This window comes from Sceloporus occidentalis, unplaced genomic scaffold, assembly GCF_023333645.1.
Source record: "Sceloporus occidentalis isolate IW3139 unplaced genomic scaffold, rSceOcc1.0.p SCAF_93, whole genome shotgun sequence".
Lineage (NCBI taxonomy): Eukaryota > Metazoa > Chordata > Lepidosauria > Squamata > Phrynosomatidae > Sceloporus > Sceloporus occidentalis.
In genome coordinates this window covers 2,781,865-2,807,160 of record NW_028317073.1, presented here as the reverse complement: position 1 = coordinate 2,807,160, position 25,296 = coordinate 2,781,865, and the positions used below count along the sequence as shown (strand labels likewise).

General features: G+C 41.7%; 1 protein-coding gene across 1 annotated transcript; it reads left to right on the top strand.

Moving 5' to 3' along the window:
* The first annotated feature begins 606 nt into the window (after positions 1-606).
* On the top strand, positions 607-20,908 carry LOC149284431 (beta-1,3-galactosyltransferase 2-like). Its single transcript, XM_089496735.1, has 2 exons — positions 607-794; positions 19,891-20,908. Exons 1-2 carry the CDS (start codon positions 607-609, stop codon positions 20,906-20,908), a joined length of 1,206 nt encoding a protein of 401 aa, XP_089352861.1.
* Positions 20,909-25,296: the final 4,388 nt, after the last annotated feature.

Here is a 25,296-nt window from a genome sequence, read left to right as displayed (position 1 = left end):
GGAAGCACCATCATCAGACAACGCCCGGCAGGACTTTGCTTTTATTCACTAAAATCATTTGGCAAAAAGAGCCTGAGATCTATTAATTTCCTATCCACCCTCGTCTCTCCATTTGATCCTCAGTCCGATTAACAAAACGTTTGCGCTTTTGAAGGTAAATCTTGCTTTGGACCCTCGTAGCCGAAAGAGCCAAGGGCCTGGTGCAGCCATAACTTGGCTCATGTCACACAATTAGTCACCTTCTCTCTCTTCTTTCTCCCCTCTCCTCCCTGACAACATGAATACAGCCTCTGTTTATATGAATATATATACGGTATATATAAAGGAAATATATACATAAAAATAATAAGTAACAACAACCCTGCATAAAGCGAAATAAGAAACTGAGATAAATAAGCCCACAAATCGTATTCAGCTCCTCTGGAGCCGACTCCAGCGACTAGGGTCTTTACCACTGTAAACTGAGGACACTTGTCTGCTATGACTAAGTAATCGGCTGCAGTAAAGGCCTTTGTAAATGTTGTGCGTACAGTACTACGGTAGGTACACCGATCGAGCTGTGCATCGCGTTACCCAGCAGTACAGCGCCGGCGGGCTGCCGGTGCGATGCAGTTGTTCGCCCCGTGTGAATTGCTGGGCAGTGAAGTCACAGCTGCACGGATACCTCCTGTCGGCACATGCGTACAGCGGGCAGCCCCAGAGCGCAATGGGGGACAGAGCTGGAGAACCGGAGGGAGCTGCCGGGCAGAGGGAGTGAGCGTACCGGCTCCTCAGACCCGCCATGGCAGACTTTGGTAAGCACTGATAAGCGCGGGGCGGGAGAGAAAGCTGCCAGGGGTAATGGCGGGTGTATTTCCCATTATTTCTGCGAGACGCGGAGTGAAGAATGACATTTATAGCGGGGAGGGTCCTGGAGAATGGCCAGCTGTTATGGGGTATGTTATACATTGGAGCTGCGGAGGATTTCGTGTGCTTAAAGCTACCCAAAAGAGGGGGTATTCTTATAGGCTGGGGCATTCTTATAGGTTGGAGGCATTGCTTGTGGACGGGGGCACTGCTTGTGGACGGGTGCATTGTTTGTGGATGGGGGCATTGCTTATGGATGGGGGCATTGTTTGTGGTTGGGTGCATTGCTTGTGGATGGGGCATTGTTTGTGGATGGGGGCATTGTGGATGTGGGCATTGCTTGTGGATGTGGGCATTGCTTGTGGATGGGGCACTGCTTGTGTTTGGGTGCATTGCTTGTGGATGGGGGCATTGCTTGTGGATGAGGGCATTGCTTGTGGTTGGGGCATTGCTTGTGGATGGGGGCATTGCTTGTGGATGAGGGCATTGCTTGTGGATGGGGCATTGCTTGTGGATGGGGGCATTGCTTGTGGATGAGGGCATTGCTTGTGGGTGGGGGCATTGTTTGTGGTTGGGGGCATTGGTTGTGGTTGGGGGCATTGTTTGTGGAATGGGGCATTGTTTGTGGAATCGGGGCATTGCTTGTGGTTGGGGGTTGTTGGGCATAACAGATGACGCTGATGTTTCTGGCTGATGTTGTCAGTTAGAGTCAGATACAATACGGTCTGTTACCGGGTCCCGGGATATGTCGTTATACATTCATTCAATATGACAGCTCTTTCATATCCTCAGAAACGCTTTCATTGAGGACAACATACCACTGGCATTAATGTCAGTGGACATATACTATATTATATATATATATATATAATATATATATCTTATATATATTATTATATAAATATTTCACTTTTTTAACTCATGTAGGTAACCGACGGCAACCGAAGGATGCCTGGAATGTAATCATGACCCTGTTTGTATTAGGATGTTGATTCTTTTACAGCAAGAAAATTGTATTAATGTCTAAGATAATAAGACCACTTCCTAAACTTTTCACTACAAACACCTTAAAAAACAACATTTCCCTCTATTATTGTCTGATTGCACAAGTTTTTTAAAGGCTCTTTTAGTGCCCTTCGTTTGTTATTTAACCTCTGCCCAGGGTGTGAAAGGGCGTCCTCGTAAATGGTGAATCAAATAACATAGCCAGGTGTGGCCTTTCCGTGAAGACACATTGCGAGCGCATTATGCAATGTAGCACTCATTTCAATGCATGTATTTCGCAAACTAGGCCTCAAACCAAAGATGCTTTAAACATTCGGTAGAGCTGCTGTCTTTCCCGCAGAGCACCATAACGTGACGTAAAGGCACACACTTCATGGTGTAAATGAGCTGTTGGGGACATCAAAGACATTGCTTATAAGTGGACCATTAAGCAGCGGGGTATGATTTTGTGGTGGGGAGCTTGTTGCCCCCCTGAACTTGACACCCTAGACCTGGGGCTACTAGGTCAAAATATGTGTCTGCATGGATCATGCGTAAATCATATGTATGCGAGGCATAAATCAGGTTTTGCAGTAAAATGGAGGTTCATGCTAGGTTTACGTTATCCAGTCTGGCATTTAAATGAAGCCTGCGGTAGGTGCAGGTGCATCTACACTTTGCTCAAACCACAGTTTCGGAGAGGCTGTTGATGGAAGAGGAAGTTCACATTTGCTTTGAGGTCAAGGAGAGGCCCTGAAAAAAAGAACCCCTGATCAAAGTGTTGTATTATCTGCCGTGTGTGCTGTCTGGGGAGGTTTTTCAGAGTCTGGCTTTCCCGGGTCTGGCAGGGAGTTTTAAGTTAGGGAGTTTTTTGGCTGCTTTTTTGTTTTTGGGGATGAATTTTTGTTCACTTGCAGTTTGGCAGAGAAATATGGTATTCCAGAGCCGTATTGCCCTAGAAGGCATCTGTTGGATCTGAAAACTGACTTGGTGGGCCTGAGCTAAAGTTATATAGTACTGTGCAAAAGTTTTAGGCAGGGATGAAAAAATGCTGTGAAGTAAGAATGTTTCAAATTATGGATGTTAATTTTTTTTTATTGTCTAGCAAAGTGCCTTCAAAACAGCATCAATGTCCATTGCATGTACATATTAACCCCTAACAAATCAATAAAATTACCAGACACAGAATTGTAAATTGGACAAAATTGGCCGTAGCTTTATTTAAAAGGGTATAAGAGGCATTAACAACCCAAACCATTTAACGTAATAACCAAATAACTTCTTATAATGCACCAAAAACAATCCGCCCCTTTCTCAGCCAGATTGTGTAACACCAAGCCTCTATGCACCTCAACACAGAGGCGACCTTTACCCCTTATAAAACTACGACAATATAACATATTACATACCTTACATTTAAACACAAAAGGGAGGGGGGGTGGGACGCTTGCTCAGCAACAGCTCCTTGAAGATTTCTCTTGAGGTGAATTTAATCTCCCTGCGCGCAGCTTATTTATTTATTTTAGAGTTGCCACGCGCCGTGAGCACACCTGACTGCACCAATCAGCTGTGCTTATTTTTCCCGCCGCACAGAACGACCACTCAAACCTCGTGCTGCAGCACAGCTGTTTAACCAATCAGCTGTGCTAAATAAACTGCCTGCCCAGCAACCTAGAATTAGATTTAGCTAACCTAGCCCGCCAAAACTTTATGCCTTAACTTTCCTGACCTTTTAGTGACCCCAGCAATGGACAATTAGCGCGCCGCTTAGGCAGCTTGCGCTTTCCATTCTAGGTACAATTCCACAAAGTCAGGGATTTTGTATACATATAGTTAGGTGCATGATTAAACGATTATACCAAACTGGTGCTAGTGATCATCAGTAGTGAAGCATGGTGGAGGTTCCTTTCAAGTTTGGGGCTGCATTTCTCCAAATGGTCAGAGTTAATGATCTCCTCAATGTTGAGAAGTATGTCTGTAGCATGACAGCGACCCCAAACATACAGCCAAAGTCATTAAGAACTAACATCAGCGTGAAGAACAATGAGTCCCAAAAGTGATGATATGGCCCCCACAAAGCCCTGATTATCACAAGTATGTGTGGGATTACAGAGAGAGAGAGAGAGAGAGAGAATAAGGCTGCCAAAATCCATGGAATAAGAGTTGTCTGCAAGTGTACCTGGAAGAATTGATGCTGTTTTGAAGGCAAATGGTGGTCACACCAAATATTAGTTTGATTTAGATTTTTCTTCTTTTCACGTGCAGCTGTCAAAACTTTGGTCTGTGTGAAGAAATTTAATGACAGGTTTTTTTAGTGATGTTCTGAATTTACCTCTGTAAATAAAGTACATTTTAGTCATGCCAGATATTCCACAACAGCTGTCACCTGACACAAAAACAGGTATCAGTTGAATGTTGCGTTATAAACGAAAAAAACCTTCTTAAAAGTTTCTACGTTTTATGTAATTAAACATTTCCAAAAAAAATACAGAACAATATAGAAATAATGGAATGACAGGTCTAAAATATATTTGCTAAGCATGTAAGAAAGTGCTCAATATTTTGTCTAAAACCAACATCACCTTTAAAAGCTGTCTTTAAAATGTATTCTTCTTGGAAAAAAGAAGAGTAGGTTAGCATTGACACCACATTAAACTTCCTTTATCTGCAGGCATGGAGGCTGCCATTGCCAACCGTAATATATTTTTAGGCTCACTTCCCTGCTGAAACAACAAATTGAGCCGATTCTTTCTGGCAATGTTAATAAAGTCCATTCCTCCATAGGCTTTCATTGGCCAGAGCGCCTGGCTATGTGATTAAGACTGTTCTAATGTTTACCACAGCCAATATGATAAGGATCACTTTAACAACAGATCAAAAGAACAACTTACTTCCTTCAATCCAACAGCATAAAGATTCGAGGTTTTTATCTAGTAGATTGGGCTGAAATAACAGAGCTAGAACACATACATGGGGCTTTTTCAGAATGTGCTTTTTGAGGGCGTCAAGACGCATATATATTAAGCCATATATAAATACACCTGTAGCTTTAATAATGTATAAAATAGGGTCTTAGAATCAAATCAAATCAAGTGTATTGAAGTATATGTTTCAGTTAAATTTCATAATGGCTGAAGTATATTTTTCTTGACCACTAGTAACCATAGACAATGAAAGAGCTGATCCTTTAAAAAACAGGATATTTGATCTACATGCTTCAAAGAGGCTCAAACAAGGAAAATGAAATATTTAAAGATCATTCTCTCTATTCTCACATGAGATGTGTGCTATGAAACTGCTATGCCTTGTACTTTATCTATTTTTACAGCAGTTTGAACGGCCACGAAACTTTGGCCACTTCTGTTTTTCTTTCTTCTTTTTTAACCCTTGCTTTAAATTCTGGTTCTTAAGTTGTTCCTTTTCGGAGCCATGAACCATAGCAGATGTCACTTTGACTTTGCCAATTACAGAACCAGGACATTCCCTATTCATTCTGATGGGATGTTATCCAGTATTACTGGTTTGGGTAGCATGACCAAAAAATAGAGTAAATGCTAAAAAGGAAACATATTGTGCCACAACGAGGAATGAACTATTTTATAAAAATAGTAAAAAAAAAAAAAAAAATGCAGAGCCACACCTTTTGCACAAAGTACTACTATATTGAGCTTCAGTTAGTCCAAAGTGTGAAAGGAAATGCACTATGCAGGTAAGTTAGTGAGATCTTGCTCCAGTAATATTATTTAGCCTGTTTTATGCTAGCTAAATAACATGTATAATAATGAAATAGTCATATAATAATATATATTTTAATATATATAATAATTACAAAACAACAGACCGGATCCACTACGGTTTTACTGGAAAACAGAATCTCCATGCAGACAATATTAATGACAATCTACATCATTTATATATAGTTTTAGCCTCCCATACTTGGTCCTGGAATTTTGTGAGACCTCTTTTTTCCTTTTATATGAATATAACTGAGTCTGTTTTGTCTTTATTGGATTCAAATTTTCTCTCTAGTCCTGCTTTTTAGTAGAAGGTTATTGTCATTTCGTTGTATCTAATATTATGTTAGTTTTGCATTGTTTTTTGTATATCTTTTGATTCAGAGATGGCTATACTATATAGGTTTGATTTGTTGACTGATTTTGAAGGTAGACCCTTGGTGAAAATGACAATTGTGTGACGAAATCATACTCACAAGTAAAGTATTCGACTTCCAGAGGAAAAATAAAAAACGATTGAGAACTACTCATATTTATGTACCGATTTGCTGAGTGTCTCACATCACAGCCCATCATGCGCTGAGTTAATGCCTACATTGCTACAGATGTAATAAGGATAACTTTAAATTAATGTTGCAGCAGATTTTTGTCACAGCAGAAGCGCGTTGCAGCAAATGAGGTATAGCCAATAGTGGGGCATTTATGTTTGTTTCAATGTATCTTCACTCTGTGCTAAATGAATATATTTACTTTGATTTTACAGCAAATAATGTTTAATGGCCAATACAGTTAAGTTCTAAAAAAAAATAACCATTACATTTATGTGTTAGATACGAAGGACGGAAGTGAACATATATGATTAGATAAGAACCTGTACCTAACGAAGTTTCTGTGAATATAGTGTGATTAATAAATAAATGTATAATTCACTTACGAATACTTTAATTGCATAAATGCTTTGGCATAGCATGTGCATAGCGGCTCCTGTTTTATGCTGCAGGGGTCCGAATTGAGGTTGACAATGGTTTTAACTTGGTATACTTTTGTCTGTGCATATGAAGCTTTCTATATTGTGCTACATTTCCTCAGACATATCTTGTGAATTCCATACAGTTGTTTTAATAAAAATATGTCAGAATATAAGATAAACAAATACTCTGCATACCCTGCTGAATCTCTTGATGAAAGCTCGATTGCTTTCAGAGTGGTTCAACCACATATTATAGTTTAGACAGGTAGCTGAGTCTCAAACTATATATTTACTATCACCACTAAAATTCTTTTTTTTGAGAGGTCCCTGTAAAGAGCCCAAAGTTTCTAATACAGCATAATTCCACCGATGCTCTTTTTCTTATTTGAGAAGCTAATATTTTATTCACGTAAAGACTATAATGTTTTCCAGCTTCCATCCGCCACACCCATACAAACCATTAGACAAAATAACATTGCACTTTGTAGACTGTGTGCACAGTTAATATTCTAATAAATCTACCAAATAGGAGGATTTAACACTATCAGTTTTTTTTCCCCAAAGATAAGTATTACCATTCCCAGAGCACTTAATAGTTATTTACCTTGTAAAATCACACACCCTCTGGCCAGAGTTCCATTAAAAGTCCACAAACCAGGGTAATAAAGGTAGCAGCATGTAGATATCCAGAGCTTGTGCCAACGAAAGCGGTTTAGAAGGGTAATGAAGTCAGCATCAGACCAATAAACATCAACAAGGTAGGATATACAATAAAAAATCCAAATTTTATTCCAATAAATATAAAAACATTCCTTGGCAGTAAGAAAATAGTAGAAAAGTGAAGACTAGGTAACCAATCTGCCTAACACGCTTCCTACCCAACCCCAAGGGTACTTAATGATAAGCCTCATTCAATAAAAATCCACAAAATAAACAAATGATCAGCAAGTGTGGCAAAGGAAAAGTAAACATTGCATAAGTCATATGCCTACCACAGCTTTATATGTAGTTGTGATTTCAGTGCAGGAGAGGCAAGTGGTTTCAAAAGACAAATAGGAGTCTTACTTGCCAACAAATCGGCTGCACGAGTTCATAGGCAGACAGATGGACCGTTTATTTTTTTCTGTATTTTTGTGTTATGATCATTAATGAGAAACCTCACCAAGAAACCGTGGAATCTTCTTCACTACAGATGATACAGGTGTCTCTAAACGTCCATCTTAGTAACCATGGATCACAGTATCCTTATTTTTAAGTCTCAAACGTTTCCACTTTCCCTGCATCTAACTTTGTTGGCACAAATTGCCGTGGGTCCTGCTTCACTGCTCTGGCCCTGGGCAGCTGTGCCATTTAGGCCCTCAAATGAGTTTTTACCAAATCATGATGCAGAAATCTTTTCGTGGAATAAATAAGTCTGGTTGCACTAAAGCCAGATGTCTCTCAGGCTTTTAATACAATGTTTATCTAATATTGTCAGAAGCTTTAATTTAACAACCAGCATAAACCTGGCAGGCAAGTATCCAACACAGAAAAAACACATTGTTGCTGCTGAAAATATTTATATACCAACGGAAATAGCTGGCATAAAAATACTGGCAAAATACCGGCAAAAAAGCACTACTTCCTTTTTTTTAAACTGATAAATGTGTCACTGGAAATAAAAAGGACATTTTTTAAAGTTCTAGGCCAACAGAAGTGAAATAGATCGCCAGCTTTGAGACTACCCAAAGACTGAAGAATTAAAAGCTTACAATCGGTTGCAAAAAATAATGAACCACCTCAAAGTGTGTATATTCTATTATTGAAATATAGTCTCCAAATTCACAGGAGGGGCAAATCCAAATCTTCATTTTCAGTATCGCAGAAGGTCTGTCTCAGTCGAGAGGGTAACGAAACAGTTACATGCCAGGCTGTATTTAGACTGTCTCAGCAGTCTGGAAGACTGCCAGCCTCAAGCATCCATTTCGTTGATATGAAATATAAACACCTTTTATTTTCCAGCTTTGAACATAAAACTTGGCTTTCCATTAATTTTGATTCTGTATAAGGAGTAGATTGTTGTCCTGTAATATCATAATTATTATTCAATTAAACTATATAGTTAACATATTTCTAATTTTTACTGTATATATTACATTTGTATTGGTTTGATAATCTCTGTTTTTGTGCAGGGTTTATTTAGTGTTTAATGTTGTGGTTTTATCATTTTTACAGTCTTCAGCTGTTATGCGTTTCTTAGGAATCCATCTGTTAATGATAAGTGGAAATTATACATGCGCTGCCGCCATTCTGTTGTTTTTCTCTTTGCCTACACTTGCTGCAGGGGAACAGAATTTAATAACAGTTTCAAGATGAGTCATGTGTGGTTTGTTGTGCAAACAAGTTGAGTCAGTTGGACTGCCATGAATTTATTTCATTCCAGCTTGCCTGTTTACTCTTCATAATCTGTTTGTCATTAAACAAAATTGGGATCATCCATTGCTCGAAAGTTGAGACTGTTCGGCTCATAGATTTACATCTATCTATCTATCTGTATATAAACAAAAATGTGTTTGACTTAAAAAATGTGGCATATTTATTCTACTAGTGCCTGCTTCCCACCTGGCAGCAGGCAGTTCCAGGTTTTCTGCTCACATGCCAGACGCTCATGGTGTTGCAGGCGAGTGTCTGTGTGCTTCTCCTGCATTCTCCCCTAGCTTTTTTATCACGCTTAGGGTGTGAAGCCAAGTGGCATTGAACAACAAAATACCGTATTTGCTCGATTATAAGACGACCCTGATTATAAGACGACCCCCCAAAATCTGAATATTAACTTAGGAAAAAAAGAAAAAGCCTGAATATAAGACGACCCTAAAGGAAAAAAGTTTTACCAGTAAATGTTAATTCATGTAAACTATTTTTTTTAATAAAAGCTATGATTGAGAAAAATATTTTTTTTGTTTTTATTTCTTGTATTTTCCAACCTCTCCCCCAGTTACGCACATCTGCCCCCAGGCTTGCCACTCCAATATGGCACTGTGGCCCATGATATGCCTTTTAACCCTCTATATGCCACTGTGCCCCATGGTATGCCTTTTGACCCCCTATGTGCCACTCTGCCTCCAGAAATGCCTTATACCCCTATATGCCACTCTGCCTCCAGAAATGCCTTATACCCCTATATCCCATTCTGGCATTTAGGGGGTTAAAATGCATATTATGGGGCAGAGTGGCATATAGGTGTATAAGGCATTTCAGGAGGCAGAGTGCTCTATTAAATGCCCCCTTAACGCCACTCCAGAAATGCCCTATGCCCCCATTTAACACACACACACACACACACACACACACCCTATACCCCCATTTAACTAACACACACACACACACACACTCTCCCCTCCCCTCCCCTCTCAGCCCTCTCTTACCGGTGCTTCCAGCCGGGGCAGCGGGTTGACGTCGCCTTCTGCTGCAGCCGGAAGGAGGTGGAGTTGGCAGCGGGGGTTTGTATCCGTCCGTCGCGTATACTTTCCCCGGCTGTCAGAGATCAGAGTTCCCCGGTGCGGGGAACTCTGATCTCTGACAGTCGGGGAAGGTTTGCGCGACGGACGCAGACAACCCCCGCTGCTAGCCACACCTCCTTCCGGCTGCAGCGGACGTTGTCTACACGGATCGCGTAGACGTCAACCCGCTGCCCCGGCAATACAGCAGGAAGCACCGGTAAGTGTGTGTATGATGGGGGGGGGGGGGGGGTGAGACAGGAGGATCCAGGTCCCCTGCAGCGGTGCGGGGGATCTGGATCTTAGTCTCCTAATCAGACTCTATTTGAGGTCTGATTAGAAGACGACCCCGATTAGAAGACGAGGGGTATTTTTCAGAGCATTTGCTCTGAAAAAAACCTCGTCTTATAATCGAGCAAATACGGTAAAAAACCACAGCTGGTTTTATCCCGCAGTTTATCAGCTGGGATCACACGTTTCAAAAGGGCTGTCTTTGGTGTTATGTGATAGACACTGAAATCGAAAACCATTAATAGTGCCAGAAACAGAAGGGGAACGGTAAAGATATGGTAGGAAATATTTTTACATTTCAGGGACAGTAATTATCTATGACAAGTGACAGAAAATAGAGGGGTGCATTCTTTTAGAACCAGGTCAGTAATTTCCAGAGTACTTGTGACTCAAAAGAGTTTACATTTATTTCATAAATCAGTAATGGTGAAGGTTAATAAACACATATTTCCATGAAAAATAAGTCATCTGGTAAACAGAAGCATTACTTTATAATCACATCACATTATTTAATCAAGTCCTGGCATGGAGTTCCCAGCTATCTTTGTGGCTATGTTGTACATATTTGTATCTGTTTGCCTCTATGATATACACTATATGGACATAAAGGCTTGAGAAATTTGTTGTGAATCTAGGCGCCAGCTAAAAAAGTTAGGAGCCAGTTGGTCAGGAGTGATCTGATCATCATCAGCCCACTTACTAAACTCACAGCATTTGACCAGGAAGCACCCTGGACTTTCAGATCAGTGCTGTTTTTCGTTGTTGTATTTTTTTATTATTTTTTTGATAAATATTTTTTTTTTTAACTCTTTCAATGCTGATGTTCCTTTGGATCACAGCATTGAATGATATTTAGTCCCCACAAACTTGTGGGGACAAATGTTAACCCCTGCAATGCCACAAATGTGTCATACACAATTGTGGCATTGAAGGGGTTAACGCTGCACTGTCGCTCTCATGGAGCAATCAGGCAGCAGGGGAGGGTTGGGGCTGGTCTCCACACTCATGTGGAGACTGATGAACCATCTCCCCCTTTCCCTGAAGCTGCCTCTGGCAGCTGGGATGCAATTGCTGGTCTATAGACCAGCCATTGCAGGGAGGAGTCTCTTTGATGACTCTTGTAGGCTTCCATGCCTACAGGAGTCAAAGGGCCTGTGTGGGCTCGTTTTTGCTGTTACTGGTCTGCCTGAGCTTCCAGGCAGACCACCAGCAGCAGAGCCACGTACAAAAGGGGAATTAACCCCTAAAACCATGATCGCGGCATTGAAGGTGTTAACGCTGCAGTTTCGCTCTCATGGAGCGATCAGGCAGCAGGGGGATGTTGTGACAGGTCCCCATACTTGTGTGTGGACCCAATCAACACACAACCCCCTTCCCTGAAGCTGCTTGTGGCAGCTGAAAACACAATTGCTGGTTTGCCGGCAATCGCGTTTTCAGCCTACAGAATCACTCCGTGGGAGTGATCTCAGGCTCGGGGGCGGGCTTGGAGTGGCTGTGCTTGAGCAGCAGCGCCCCCGCGATCACCACGATTGTGGCGACGTGAGGGCATTTTTTGGGGGATGTAATAGACTGACAAGCACCTAGCCGCCAGGACAACATTCTCAGTCGCCATTGCGACCTGGGATTTGTCGAGCCCTATATTACACCAACAGGGACTTTGATGGCATTGCATTCTAAATACATAGATATTAATGTGTAGTTGGTTCCCCCTTGTAGCACAGGATTTTGGACAAGAAAACCTGGCTTACAATCTCCATTCCAGTACATCTCACCTTGCTTTTTGCACTGGGACACAGTCATACTGGAATAGAAAAGGGCCTTCCCCAAACTATTCCCACAAAGTTGGAAGCATAGCATTGACCAAAATGTCTTGGTATGCTGAAGGGGACATACGAAAACATTTTGGACAATGCTATGCTTTAACCTCATCACACACCATTGGGATGAACTTCAACAGAGACTGCGAGCCAGTGTTAGAGACCAGGAACCAGACGAACACGAAATGTAAAGTTGAAATAACCAAGCAAATAAAGCAAAATCTTTATCCTGGAACGTACAACAAAAAAACAAGATGGGGTCAGGAATATGGAGATCAGTGATGTAAGGAACAAGGCACAAATCAGGAGCCAAAAGAGACATTAAAGAATACAATGCACAGATAATCAGGAACCGAGGAGAAATCTCTTGCAGCCAGAAACAACGTAAGGGCAAATGGGCATTGCAGCTTAAATAGACTGGAAGGGTTGGCTGATAAGAAGCAGGTGAGTAACCATGGTAACAGAGGAGTAAAGGCAGTTAGTTTGGTTCGAAACTGATAGTAAAAACACAGAGTAGTTCAGCCAGACGGTGACAACCAGGCTTTCTTGTCCAACATCAGTGCCTGATCCTCACAAATGCTCTACTGGATGAATGGGCAAAAATTCCTACAGAAACCCTCCAAAATCTTGTGGAAAACCTTCCCAGAAGAGTGAAAGTTGTTATGTCTCCAAAGGGGACCAACTACATATTAATGTATTGAGAATGCAATGTTATGTCCCTGTTGGTGTAATGGTCAGGTGTCCCAATACTTTTGATCATATAGTGTATCTCTGCTCTCTGTTGTAACATGCTTTGCCTTTAAAAGCCGCAGCTTTTAGCATGTACTCAAATCATTTCTTATGGGTTTTTTTGCTGTGATTGGGGGTTTATTCATTAAAGGGAGATCTGTCAGGAGAGTTTGTGTTTCAACTCCTTGACTTCACTATACAGCCAACTCCAGTGAGTGCGGGAAGAGCTGGCCCTGCATAATGTATACTTAACTCAGCAAGATTTTCTTCAGGGTCTCCATATGCATTAAATATGTATTATACGGGCCAGCTCAGCCATTTCACACTGCAGAAACTTTTTATAGATTTGGCACTTTACAATGTATAATGAAGGGAGAGAGTTACAATCGCTCCCTCAAAGAGACACCTCCCTGCAATCGTTGGCAGCTTCAGGGACAGTCTTCACATGTGTGGAGACCAGCCCCAACACTCCCCTGCTGCCTGATTACTCCATCAAGAGATCCATGATCGTGCAGTGTTAACCCCTTCAATGCCACGCTTGCGGGGACTAAATATTAGTCAATGTTTTGCTCCTATTGAGCATCAGCATTAAAAATAAATTAAAAAATAACAACACTGACCTGAAAGTCAAGGGTGCTTCCAAGTCACTTGCTGTGAGTTAAAGACTGCTGCAGAATCAATCAAACGTGGGCTGATGATTTTCAGATCACTCCTGGCCAATAGGAGTCATCTGATCATTATGGCATCCCCTGGATGACACTGCCCTAGAAAGACAGAAGGGTCATCTAAGGTAACAATGAAACCCCCCACAAATTATTAATAAAAAATACATAATTATTAACTGATTACTTGTCAGTGACATTTTAAGTCACTGATTATTGATCAGTCTCCCTGATCAAAGTCAGTGGCCTTAACTTGTCAAGTGATCTGATAAAAAAATATTTCCAAAAAGTTTAAAAATTGAAATGCGCATGTTACAGTTTTGACTCCACAATATCTGAGAAACATGACTTGTCTATGCATGTGGGGTATTGGTGTACTCGGGGGGGGGGGTGTTACTGAACACAAGACCTATTTTGTTCTTTCACAAAAATAAACATGGTGAAACCACAAAGTGGATGTGAAAAATGATTTATTTTTTGTTAGACTAACTTTGGAAGGCGTTGGTGTGGAATCAGCCGCATGGGACAGGCCAATATGTCCCTAACTAGATTCCATGAGCCATCTAGTTTTTGGAAATATATAGTTTTAGGGGGTTTAAATGAAATATGTGACCTCTACCATGTCTCAAATGAGACCTGGACCCAGCAAAACGATCTGTCAATTTCCTATTTGAAAACTAATGTGCATGTTCCAATTTTGAATCCTGTACTCAGGGTTGTTTCTGAATACAAATCCCAAGTTTTTTCAGTAATTTCATGAACCCAGGATAGAATGGGTTTGTTAAAAATGAAAAAAAAAATTTACTGCAATGTTTAGGACAGACTGGCACTAAAATGGTTAAAAGTGTTAAAATGCTCCTAGTGAAATACTTTGGGATGTCAACTTTCAAAAAATATATACTTTTGTTTAACAGGTTTTCTGGCCGCTATTGGGGCACAACTCCCAGCATACCACATTTAAAAAAAAATCTTGTTTAGAAACAGTGACGCTCGTCATTCATAATTAACCCTGTAAGTACCAAAATAAATGAAAATACCAGGCATACTTTGTGTTTCCAAAAACAGGACAAATACCTAAATACACTTTTGGAGTTTTTTTTCCATTTGCACTGCCTATATATAGTTTTTATAGGTGAAACTGTCAAAATATTTCCCTTTTTCCTAATTTTCCCCACATTTTTAGATATTTTTCATACTAAATGATGATTTATATATCTATAATTGTTATTTCAAAAGAAAGCCCTACTTGTGCTGAAAGAAACAATATATAATGAGTTAGAATCAGAGTTGATTTAAGTCATACAAAAGCACAAAAACTGCTCTGGTCATTTAGTGCAAACATGGTAAAAAAAACCCTGGTCCTGAAAGGGTTACCATTAACAAAACCTTTTTGACATTATTATGCAGGGTATAAGAAATGGTCTATTATGTTAAATCTTAGGGTAAAAGTCCCATAAAACAGGTTTTCTCTGAGCTTTTTAGTTTTATTGTTATGGTTTCTTTGTAGTTATGTTATGTGATCTCTATAAGTTAATATGTAATGTATAGGTGCCTCTCAGCACACACCTTCATTATACAAAGACTCAGGAATGTTATTGCTTAGCACTAAGTAGTATAATGAGTGTTTTTCGAGAACAATACAGTAAGGCCACTTAAAAAGAAACTATAGAGTGGGCAGGTGCACTATATCATGCTGCTTTAAAATGATTAACTATGATAAAAAATCATACAGATTTCCTGCTCTGCCTCCGACAGTTTTTATTTAATTAATTAACTTCACTCTATGCTTCCATAAGTGTATTTTCTCTGTTGTATTAATAGTTAACAAAAACGTGTTCTGTCAGTTGGGTACCTAGCAATGTGTGCTAAAAAGGCATTTGTTACCTGAAGCAGAAGAGAAGGAAAATTTACGTAAAAGTTTGCATGAGCGTTCTTTACTTTCCCAGTGTGATTTACATGCAGGATATCCAGAGTTCACTACAGTTGTAAATCACCTTTCTTAGCTGGACTTGAGACACTAAAGGGCCGTCGTAGCCATAGCTGATGTCAGAAGTGCCGGACATGAAGCCAGATTTGCAAATACAAAAGCATTTTGCTATTTTCACAAAGGAAATAAGACACCTTTTGCAGTTAATTATAAGAACTTAGAATGCGAAAAAGAAAATTGGTAAAATTAGAATATGACACCAGGTTAATATGTAATGCATTGTTAGTTACGTGTTTATGTTACATGTTGCATCAAGTGACACTACTTTGTGCGGTTTACAGAGAAAACAAGCTCCTGAAATAGCAAAGATTACGGACAGATATAATAGGAAATAAATCCTAAAGTTACTAATTTATGTAAGTTTTTATGAAAAATATTATTTATATATTACTTAGAACCACATGAAAACCATATAAAAATATTAAGACTAATTCAGTATTATCACTTTTAGCCTTTAGGGTACAAATTAGCACACCCGTGGTAAGATAGTAACATAGTAGTAACAGTGCTTACCTTTTACTTTGCCTTCAAAGCATTAGTTTATTATAATCCTGAAATAGACCATATTTATGCAGCCATATGCTGTTTGTGTACTATATAACTAAACATTTACATCACATATAACTGCATTTAACTCTTAAATAACTTCAGATGTAGATGAATTCTGGCAAAGGCAACACTACTGCTGTAGTGTTGGGCAGTCTATAACATATTTCTTAAACATAACTTTACCTTAACTAAATGTATCTACTAAAACTTTCTATACCTCTTATCTGCACAAATGAGTTTGAGTGGTTTACTAAAAAAGGTTAATACTTAGGAAGAGTAGACTCATAAAATAGACAGGGGCATGGGATGTGTGAGAACAGGATGTAATTGCAAAACTTAACTGTATGCTAATAATATTTTATAGTGAGGTCTAACATAATGTTCTCAAGCAAGGGTTGCTGTGTATTTACCCACATATTTTATATTGGGGAATTCTTTGCATTGCATGTGATATACCAATTTGTTACATTTGCAAGAGTGTAATCTATGAATTTTACTTTACGTGGTGTGTGTTGGAGAGTGGTTTACCAAGACAGGGTGAATTGCCAATGAGAGAGGGTACATCAGATGGAAGTCTGTCCCTGACCTGAAGACTATGAATATTGGCTGGATGTTTGTATGCTGTGACAGGTGGTTCTACAAAACATCTCTGGTCCTTAGAAAGTATTGTTTTGCAAGACCTTAACTATATTATAGGTAACAACTAGAGGAACACAGTTGTTCTCACTCTACATCCGCTGAAAGAAATTACTCCAAGGTGTCTTTAAGGCCTGCTCAAATTCCCTGTCAATTTTGCCTTAATGTCTTGGCTTGATGAATGAATCACATACAGGTATTGGTGTAATTATTTTAGTGCCAACCAAGTTGTACACGGTTAGCAGCCAAGCACACATTTCATACATGGTGGCACTGTAGGGTCCACTCACTTTAGTCATTTACTACTGTAACGTAACTGTATGTCAACTGGAAAAAAAATACAAATGTGAAACAAATAATTATTAACTTATAAATAAATTAAATATGTTTAAATAAATAACATTTACTGAACAGATATGGTACAGCATAATTCCTATCACTATATACTGTGCCAGACATTGATGGTGGTACAGCGTAACTCCCATCACTATATACTGTGCCAGACATTGATGGTGGTACAGCGTAACTCCCATTACTATATACTGTGCCAGACATTGATGGTGGTACAGCCTAACTCCCATCACTATATCCTGTGCTAGATGTTGATGGTGCTACAAAGTTACCCCTATTACTATTCACTAAGCCAGACACTGACATGGTACACCAATGCCCCTTTAGCAGCCTGCCTGTCCAACCTTTGCCCCTGAAACATTCTGCCTGTGCCACCTTTGCCCTGAAACAGCCTGCCTGTGCTACCTATGCCCCCGAAGCAGCTTGCCTGTGCCACCTCTGCCCCTGAAGAATCTCGCCTGTGCCACCTCTGCCCCTGAAGCAGCCTGGCTTTGCCACCTCTGCCTCTGAATCAGCTTGCCTGTGCCATCTCTGCCCCTGAAGCAGCCTGCCTTTGCCACCTCTGCCCCTGAAGCAGCCTGCCTGTGTTACTTCTGCACCTGAAAATGCCTACCTGTGTCAACTCTGCCCCTTTGGAAACCTGCCTGTGCCACCTTTGCCACTGAAGCAGTCTGCCCGTGTAACTTCTGCCCCTGAAGCAGCCTGACTGTGCCAACTCTGCTGCTGAAAAAGCCAGCCTGTGCCAACTCTGCCCCTAAAAAAGCCTACCTGTGTCAACTCTGCCACTTTAGCAGCCTACCTTTGCCACCACTGCCCCTTTAGCAGCCTGTCTGTGCCGCCTCTGCCCCTGAGTCTGCCTGTGCCACCTCTGCCCCTGAAACAGCCTGGCTGTGCCACCACTCCCCCTCCCCCAGTCAGCCTGGCTGTGCCACCTCTGCCCCCACCATTCAGACTTCACTCTCCCACACCCACTTACCTCTCTTGCAGATGTCTAAGCGGCCCAACACCCGCTTATGCAACTTACCGCTATGGCACCCGCCACAGTAAGGAAACTTTTCACCGCAGGCGGAAGCAGATGCCTGGGCGTGAGTTTCATCTCACAGTGTGAGCTCCACAGCAGTAAGCTGCGGGCCCGCATAAGGTGGCCGTTGGGCCACTGGAAACCCCTCCGATGAGTGGCATCCGGGGCAGACCCCACCCTCCATTAGGTACGCTACTGTTATTCCCCACTCCCTCTTTTCTGTTGCCACTGACAAAACAGGGTCCTCATTGCTATATTCTGCCTGGGGATTTTTATGTCCTGCGTGCATTATTTTACATTTATCAACACTAAACTGCAGCTTCCACACTCTCGACCATTCTTCTAATTTACCTAGATCACTTGCCATTTGGTTTGTTCCACCTGGAATGTCCACCCTTTTGTAGGCCTTTGTATCATCTCCAAAAAAGCATACATTACCATTAAGATCTTTTTTTAATGAAAATATTAAAAAGTATATGTCCCAATACAGATCCTTGAGAAACCTCATTAGTAACAGGACCTTCTGCAAAATGCAGTGCAATGTATTTATACGTCTTCTATGAGGATGCTTTATGTGGCTCTGCGCCAATAGGAGAGAACGGATAAAGACAAGGTAAAATAGAAAAATAGCGTACTGGTAAGGCTTACAGCTAGCGGAGCAAAGAGATACCAAGAAGCATGTTCTCGATGCCTAATAGAAGATAGAAAACAACAGTAATAATATATTGTTGCTACTTCAGTGATAAAAGAGAAAACAGAGCAATACAAACATTAACGTCTTCCATGAGGGACAGTATCTGAAATCCAGATAGGCTATATCTACTGCTCCTCTTCGGCATGCTATGGATCCCCTCTGGGTTTCGCTGCTTCTCTGGGTCACCACAGAGAATCTCTGTGTGGTGAAAGTGGTGTCTCCCCTCCCACTTTCCCTACCAATTTTGCTGCATTTGGGGCTAGCCCTCAAAATGGGATGGTTCCAGGTAAGCTCCCCGGGCTATTATTTTAGTTAGTTAGATAACTAAATTAAATTAGTTTGACAAGATCTCCCTGCATTAAACCCATGCAGTTTCTGATCTTGCAACCCATTTATCCAGATATTTAACAATCTCTTACTTAGCATAGTTTCCATTAATTTCCCAACTACCGACGAAAGGCTTACTGGTCTGTAATTGTCTTCCCTGCTAACTTTTTATGAAGTCGCACCCCAATTGCCAACTTCCAATCCTCTGGAGCTGCCCTTGTCAATAGGGGAGTTTTTCGATTAGCAGTTTTCCTAAACAAAAAAAAAACAGGAAAACAAATATTCAGTATCTGCCATCAGATCAGCAATTGGTTCATTGACCAGGCAACTTAATAGGGTTACTTGCTACGTCTGTGACCAACACTGTAAAAAGAATACGTGTGAGAAAAAGCCTGATCCTGCTATCATGCAAGGAATAGGGATTGTGACAACACAAGTGCACCATAGTGCACAGAGATTTAAGGATGAGGAATTTTTTTTGAGAAAGCAGTTCTGGGTAGAGAAATGATTTCAGTTTCTAAAACTCAGGTTATGATTCTTTTACTTTTTTATTTCTGCATTTTAGATGGAGATTCCAGACTGAAAAGGAACCAATGAATTATGGAAATATACAAGTTAAAGCCTTAGATATAAGAAGCATTGAAGACATACAATGACTCGTTGGATTAACTCCAGCATGTTTTTATGGAAGAGGCATCACTGCTGCCCACCCTGGCAGAAGTGGCATACCAGAAGTTTGGTGTCCAAATGCTTTGCAACTGGATTTTTGTCTTTGTTTCTTCTCCTTTTCATGTTATCTATGCTTAATAATTTCAGCTGGTTTCCAAGGAAAATAGTTAGAGACAACATTCAGTTGCATAATCTGCGCTATTTTTCATCCAGAAAAAGTCATGCCAACAACTCTGCAAAGGAAGTGATCCTTAATCATTGGCAATTTCAAAATGGAACAAAACATTTATCTGAAAGAGGAACTGGCTTCCAGGATATGGTTGCAAGACCCCAGGAAATCCACCACTATGGTTACATCATTAATGAACCTACAAAATGTCAAGAGCACACTCCTTTTCTAATATTGCTCATAGCTGCTATCCCATGGCAGCTAGAGTCTCGTCAAAGTGTCAGGCAAACATGGGGACAGGAAAATATTATACCAGGAGTCCGGATATTAAGGTTATTTTTGTTGGGCCGGAATGCCATACGGAATCGGGATAACGAACAGGCCATTGTGGATGAAAGTCAGCAATATCATGACATCATCCAGCAGGAATATTTAGACACTTACAACAATCTAACCACTAAAACACTTATGGGCATGAAATGGGTTGCCACATATTGTCCACATGCCCAGTATGTAATGAAGACAGACAGTGATATGTTCGTTAACACTGAATATTTGGTAAAAGTGTTACTGAAGCCAGACCTTCCACCAAGAACCAACTATTTTACAGGGTATATAATGAAAGGTTACGCACCTAACCGTAACAAACATAGTAAGTGGTACATGCCTCCAGATTTGTATCCAGGAGACCTGTATCCTGTATTTTGTTCTGGCACTGGATATGTCTTCTCTGGAGACTTGGCAGAGAAGATATTTAAAGTGTCTTTAACCATTAGACGCTTGCAATTAGAGGATGTGTACGTTGGTATTTGCCTTGATAAGTTAGGGGTTGCACCAGTGCCTCCACCTAAAGACTCTGATTTCAATCACTGGAGAGTTTCATATTCTGACTGTACGTACAACCAGATAGTTACATCCCATGAGTTTAAGCCAAATGAATTGATCAGATACTGGGATCAATTACAACAGAACAAGCATAAGTGTGCCAATGTTTGATGTTTAGTGGGTTAAAAATCAGCTTTTCCAAGAATATAATTTTATATGTTGTGGTAAAGTGTATGGGAGAGTGGTTGATGGGATATATATCTCACCTGGTTTCCTCAGCCAGGCACGGTAGCAAAGCCAGGAGCCCTCAGGTGAGGCTTCCTAAGCTCATTACTGGGGAGGAAGCCTTAAAAGAGAGGGCTGTTAGGTTTGAAGGGGAGAGGAGAAACTGAGTGAAGGAGCAGCTACAGCCAGCGCTGCAGTCCACCAGGTATGAAGCTTTATCTATGGAAAACCTCTTACTTTGCTTTGTGCCAGACCTTAGGCTTGTAGAGAGGTATCCGGATGTTTAGTTGGAGCCGGACAGGCTTAGAGTTTGTTTTGTTTACAAGGTGCTCTGTGCCTACAGCATCTAAATAAACACGCTTTATGTTTGAAACCTGTGTGAATACAGTCATTGCCGCCCTATGCATGAGCTGTTCCCTACAATGTCAATTAAGGCATTTTATATTGTTTAAATGAGTTTCCTTACAAAATAGTGTTTTTTTGTTTTTTTTTTTTTGGTTCCTTAAAATGAAAGACAATGAAACATGAAAATGGCGTTTATTGCTTTAAAAGTGTATTTATTGGGAATACTCATGTTTTTAGAGATTGTAACATGGAGGAAATAAAATCATCTATTTTTTTTAAGATCTTTTACAAGGGTATGTATAGTTTTATCAATAGCACCAATCATTTAAAAAACTGGTCGTTTTTGTCAATAATTCACACTTGATGCTTTGCTAAATACATAAATGTGATTTGTTCTAAAGATACACTAGCTGTTTTGGGCAAGTAGTAAACTACTACTTGTTTGTGTGTGTGTACAGTGTAGCCTCTGCTCTGTGTCTCTACACACACATTCTTTCTCCTGCTTCTCCTCTCCCTTTCCCAGGCACCACTAATTCTAGGGTCACCCCTGACACTCCAATAAGCTGACAACACCCACCCACACGCATGCATGCTGACGCCATACACTAACATGCTCTAACACCATACAGAAACGGGCACAAAAATGCTAACATCAAATTCCCACAAACACCTTACAGTAACACATGCTAATACCATGCACTCTTACACAGGCATGCTAACACCATACACCAATACACACACACACACTCTAACACGATGTGATTATATGCACACTCACGCTAATGCAATACAGTAACACACAAATACATACAACACCATAAACTCATACATGCACGCATTATCCAACAACATACACTAACACTCATACAGTATATATATATATATATATATATATATATATATATATATATTCTGCACACTCCCCCTCACCTGCTGTCTCCCATGCAGCTTACACTCTCAGTGCAAGCTGCTGCATCGGTGCCTGTCTATTCAGTGGTGTAACAAAAAATGCCCCCCCCCCCCCCCCCCCCCACAAGAGGTATGGTTGGGACCCCAAGCTCCTCCTACACAGACACACACAGTAACATACATATACACTAACATTCTTACACACACAGTAAAACACTACACACATATAGTAAGACATTCTCATTAAATAAATACACAGTGTCATATGTATACACCCACAGTAACATACTTACATGCAATAACATACACTTACTAAAATCATTACACACACACACATACTAGCATACACCCTACTGGCATATTTACACGCACTAACATACTATGTATAGTTACACACACAACCTACCTCTGTTGGCTCAGGAGGGGGTAGGCCGGTGCCAGCTCTTCTGCTCCCTTAAGGTCCTCATCAGACGCTATGTCTGAGCGCTGGGAAATGACGTGTTGAGCCTGATGAAGCACATGACCTGCAGTGTTCTTGGAGGGGGGGTAGAGCTGGGGTTTGCAGGGCCTTCCTTATCCCTGTGTCCCTAGTGGTGGGCGCTTAAATTAACCACATCATGCACCCACTAATAACTATATATATTCTCAAACATAGTGATCAATTTATAAAAGATCTGGGCTTGAGCCCTATCTATGTTCAACAGATGTCTACCCACTATTACTAAACTCACAGGGACAAATTCTAGATAACCCCACTGCACGTACATAATGCATCCCAATATATTGAAGGCATTTCTTCTTGTATTATAACATACTAATGATCTCCCAGACTTGGGGCTTAGACACCTCTTGCAGGATGTAAAGTGTTACTGGTTCAGTTAGCAGAGAGCTTTCTTGAGAACCATCTTTTGAAGCTGTGGCTTTGGGGTTTATATTTGAGCAGCACAGTTTTTAAGGAGAGATGAGGTTAAGTCCCTGAATTCTGTATAATTGCATAGCCCACCCCCCCGGCACATTCACCTGCATTTGAGGAAACCTCACTGAATGTAATATGTTCTATACAGAGCAGACTACTTATGGTGTTGGTCCTTCCTAATGTATAGTGAAGTCAGCGAGATGAAAATGCATATTAACTTCAAACTCTATAGTAAATTAACCACTGTATATTCTAAGCGTTTAACCATCAAGGTCACTTTACCGCCGTTTTATGTAGTTTTATGTCCTCCTTTCCCACCACCCAGGGCCGGACTGGCCCACCGGGATATTTCCCGGTGGGCGGGCAGATTCGTAGGCCGGGCGGCTGCCCGAAATCTAATCTAAACGGCCAGTGCTACTTCAATTCTTTTTTTATTAAAGTATTAAAGCAGCGCCGGCCGGCGGCATCAGTACTCAGCGGCCGTGTGCGATGGCCGCCTACTGATGGGAGCAGCGTGAGGGGTGAAAGCCCCGCCCCCTCGCACGGACCTTTCACCCCTCATGTTGCTCCCATCACTATGCGGCCATCAGATTAATGGAAATTTAATCGAAACGGCTGATGCGTGCTGACACCGCCGGCCGGAGCTACTTTTTTTTTTTTTTTTGTAAATCAAAATTTTTATTGGTTTTCAAACATTTTATAACACAAAGTGAGAAGGGGAAACAGAAACCGAATGGGGAAGGGGAGGAAGACAAAAACAAACCAAAATGGACAGCGCATGACCTCAGGAGTACAGCACGAGACCCTGACGCAGCAGGGCGAAGCACAGTGGCACAACCCAAACAGTAGAATCACGACAGGAATACGAGACCCCAACACCAGAAGCCCAAGGCCCCAGCTCAATTAAGGCAACCGAGATTGGGTGGAGGGATCCAGAAAGTACTGGGACCAGTAGAACCAGGTCTGCCTATGGCGCTCACCCTGTCTATCAGAGCGGGCCACCAGCTCCTCCAAAGCGCGCACTCTCTCCACCCTTAGGATCCATTCCCTAAACGAGGGCGGGGTGACAGAAGCCCAATGCAAGGGAATCAAGGCTTTAGCCTCATCCAGCAAATGGCGGAGCACAGACCTCTTATACACCTTAACAGGCGTGGTGGTATGATGGAGCAGATAACTGGCAGGCTGAAAAGGAGGTGGAGAGTCAGTGAAACTCGGGAGGACTGCCTGGATAGCTTCCCAGTAAGGAACAATAAGGGGGCATTCCCACCATATATGAAGAATCGACCCCACCGACAGTCCACACCTCCAACACAACTCCGAATGGTCAGGGAACATGCTATGCAGGCGAGAGGGGGTACGGTACCAGCGCGTAAGCAACTTGTAAGAAAGCTCCTGAGACCTGGTGCTAAGAGAGCAACCATGTGTTAAAGAGAAAATCGTCCCCCACTGTACCGCTGTGAAGGACACCCCAAGATCCGATTCCCACTTCCCCACATAGGCCGGCAAAACCCCATCCCCCACCCTCAAGAGCAACTGATACAGCAGGGAAATCCCATGAGGAGGAAGAGCATCTTTCAAATGGAACGATTCAAAAGGCGTGGGGTCTCTAACAAGGTTGTGTTTCTGAGGAATAGACCCAACATAAGCCCTGAGTTGCAAATATTGCAGAGTCTGCAGCGCAGTCGGGTCAACACCCCCAACAATGGTCGACAGGGAGCGGAGTCGCGTCCCTTGCATATAGGACCCCAACGTCGGTGCATCTCCCGGAGCCGATAGCAGAAAAGAACCCCCCGACATACCCGGGGGAAAGTCAGGGTTAAACCGCAGCGGCGTCTGCGGCGAGGGATAGGTGAGTAGCCCGGAACTACGGGACACAGAATGCAGAACCGCCAACGTAGCCAAAAGAAAGGGGTGACCCCCCGCCTGCCTCCGAGCCACAGCCGGCTCAAGCCACAGAAGCACCTGTAGCGGCACAGAGGCGGAGGCTGCTTCCAGAGCCACCCACAGCTTATGGGCAGGGCGGTAGGTCCACTCCAGGGTACGCAACAGGTGGCAAGCAAAATAGTAGCTGCGAATGCAGGGAAGGCCCAAGCCCCCCGCATCTTTAGGTTTCTGCAACAAGGCCAGAGCCAGCCTCGGAGCCCGTCCCGCCCAGATAAAGGAG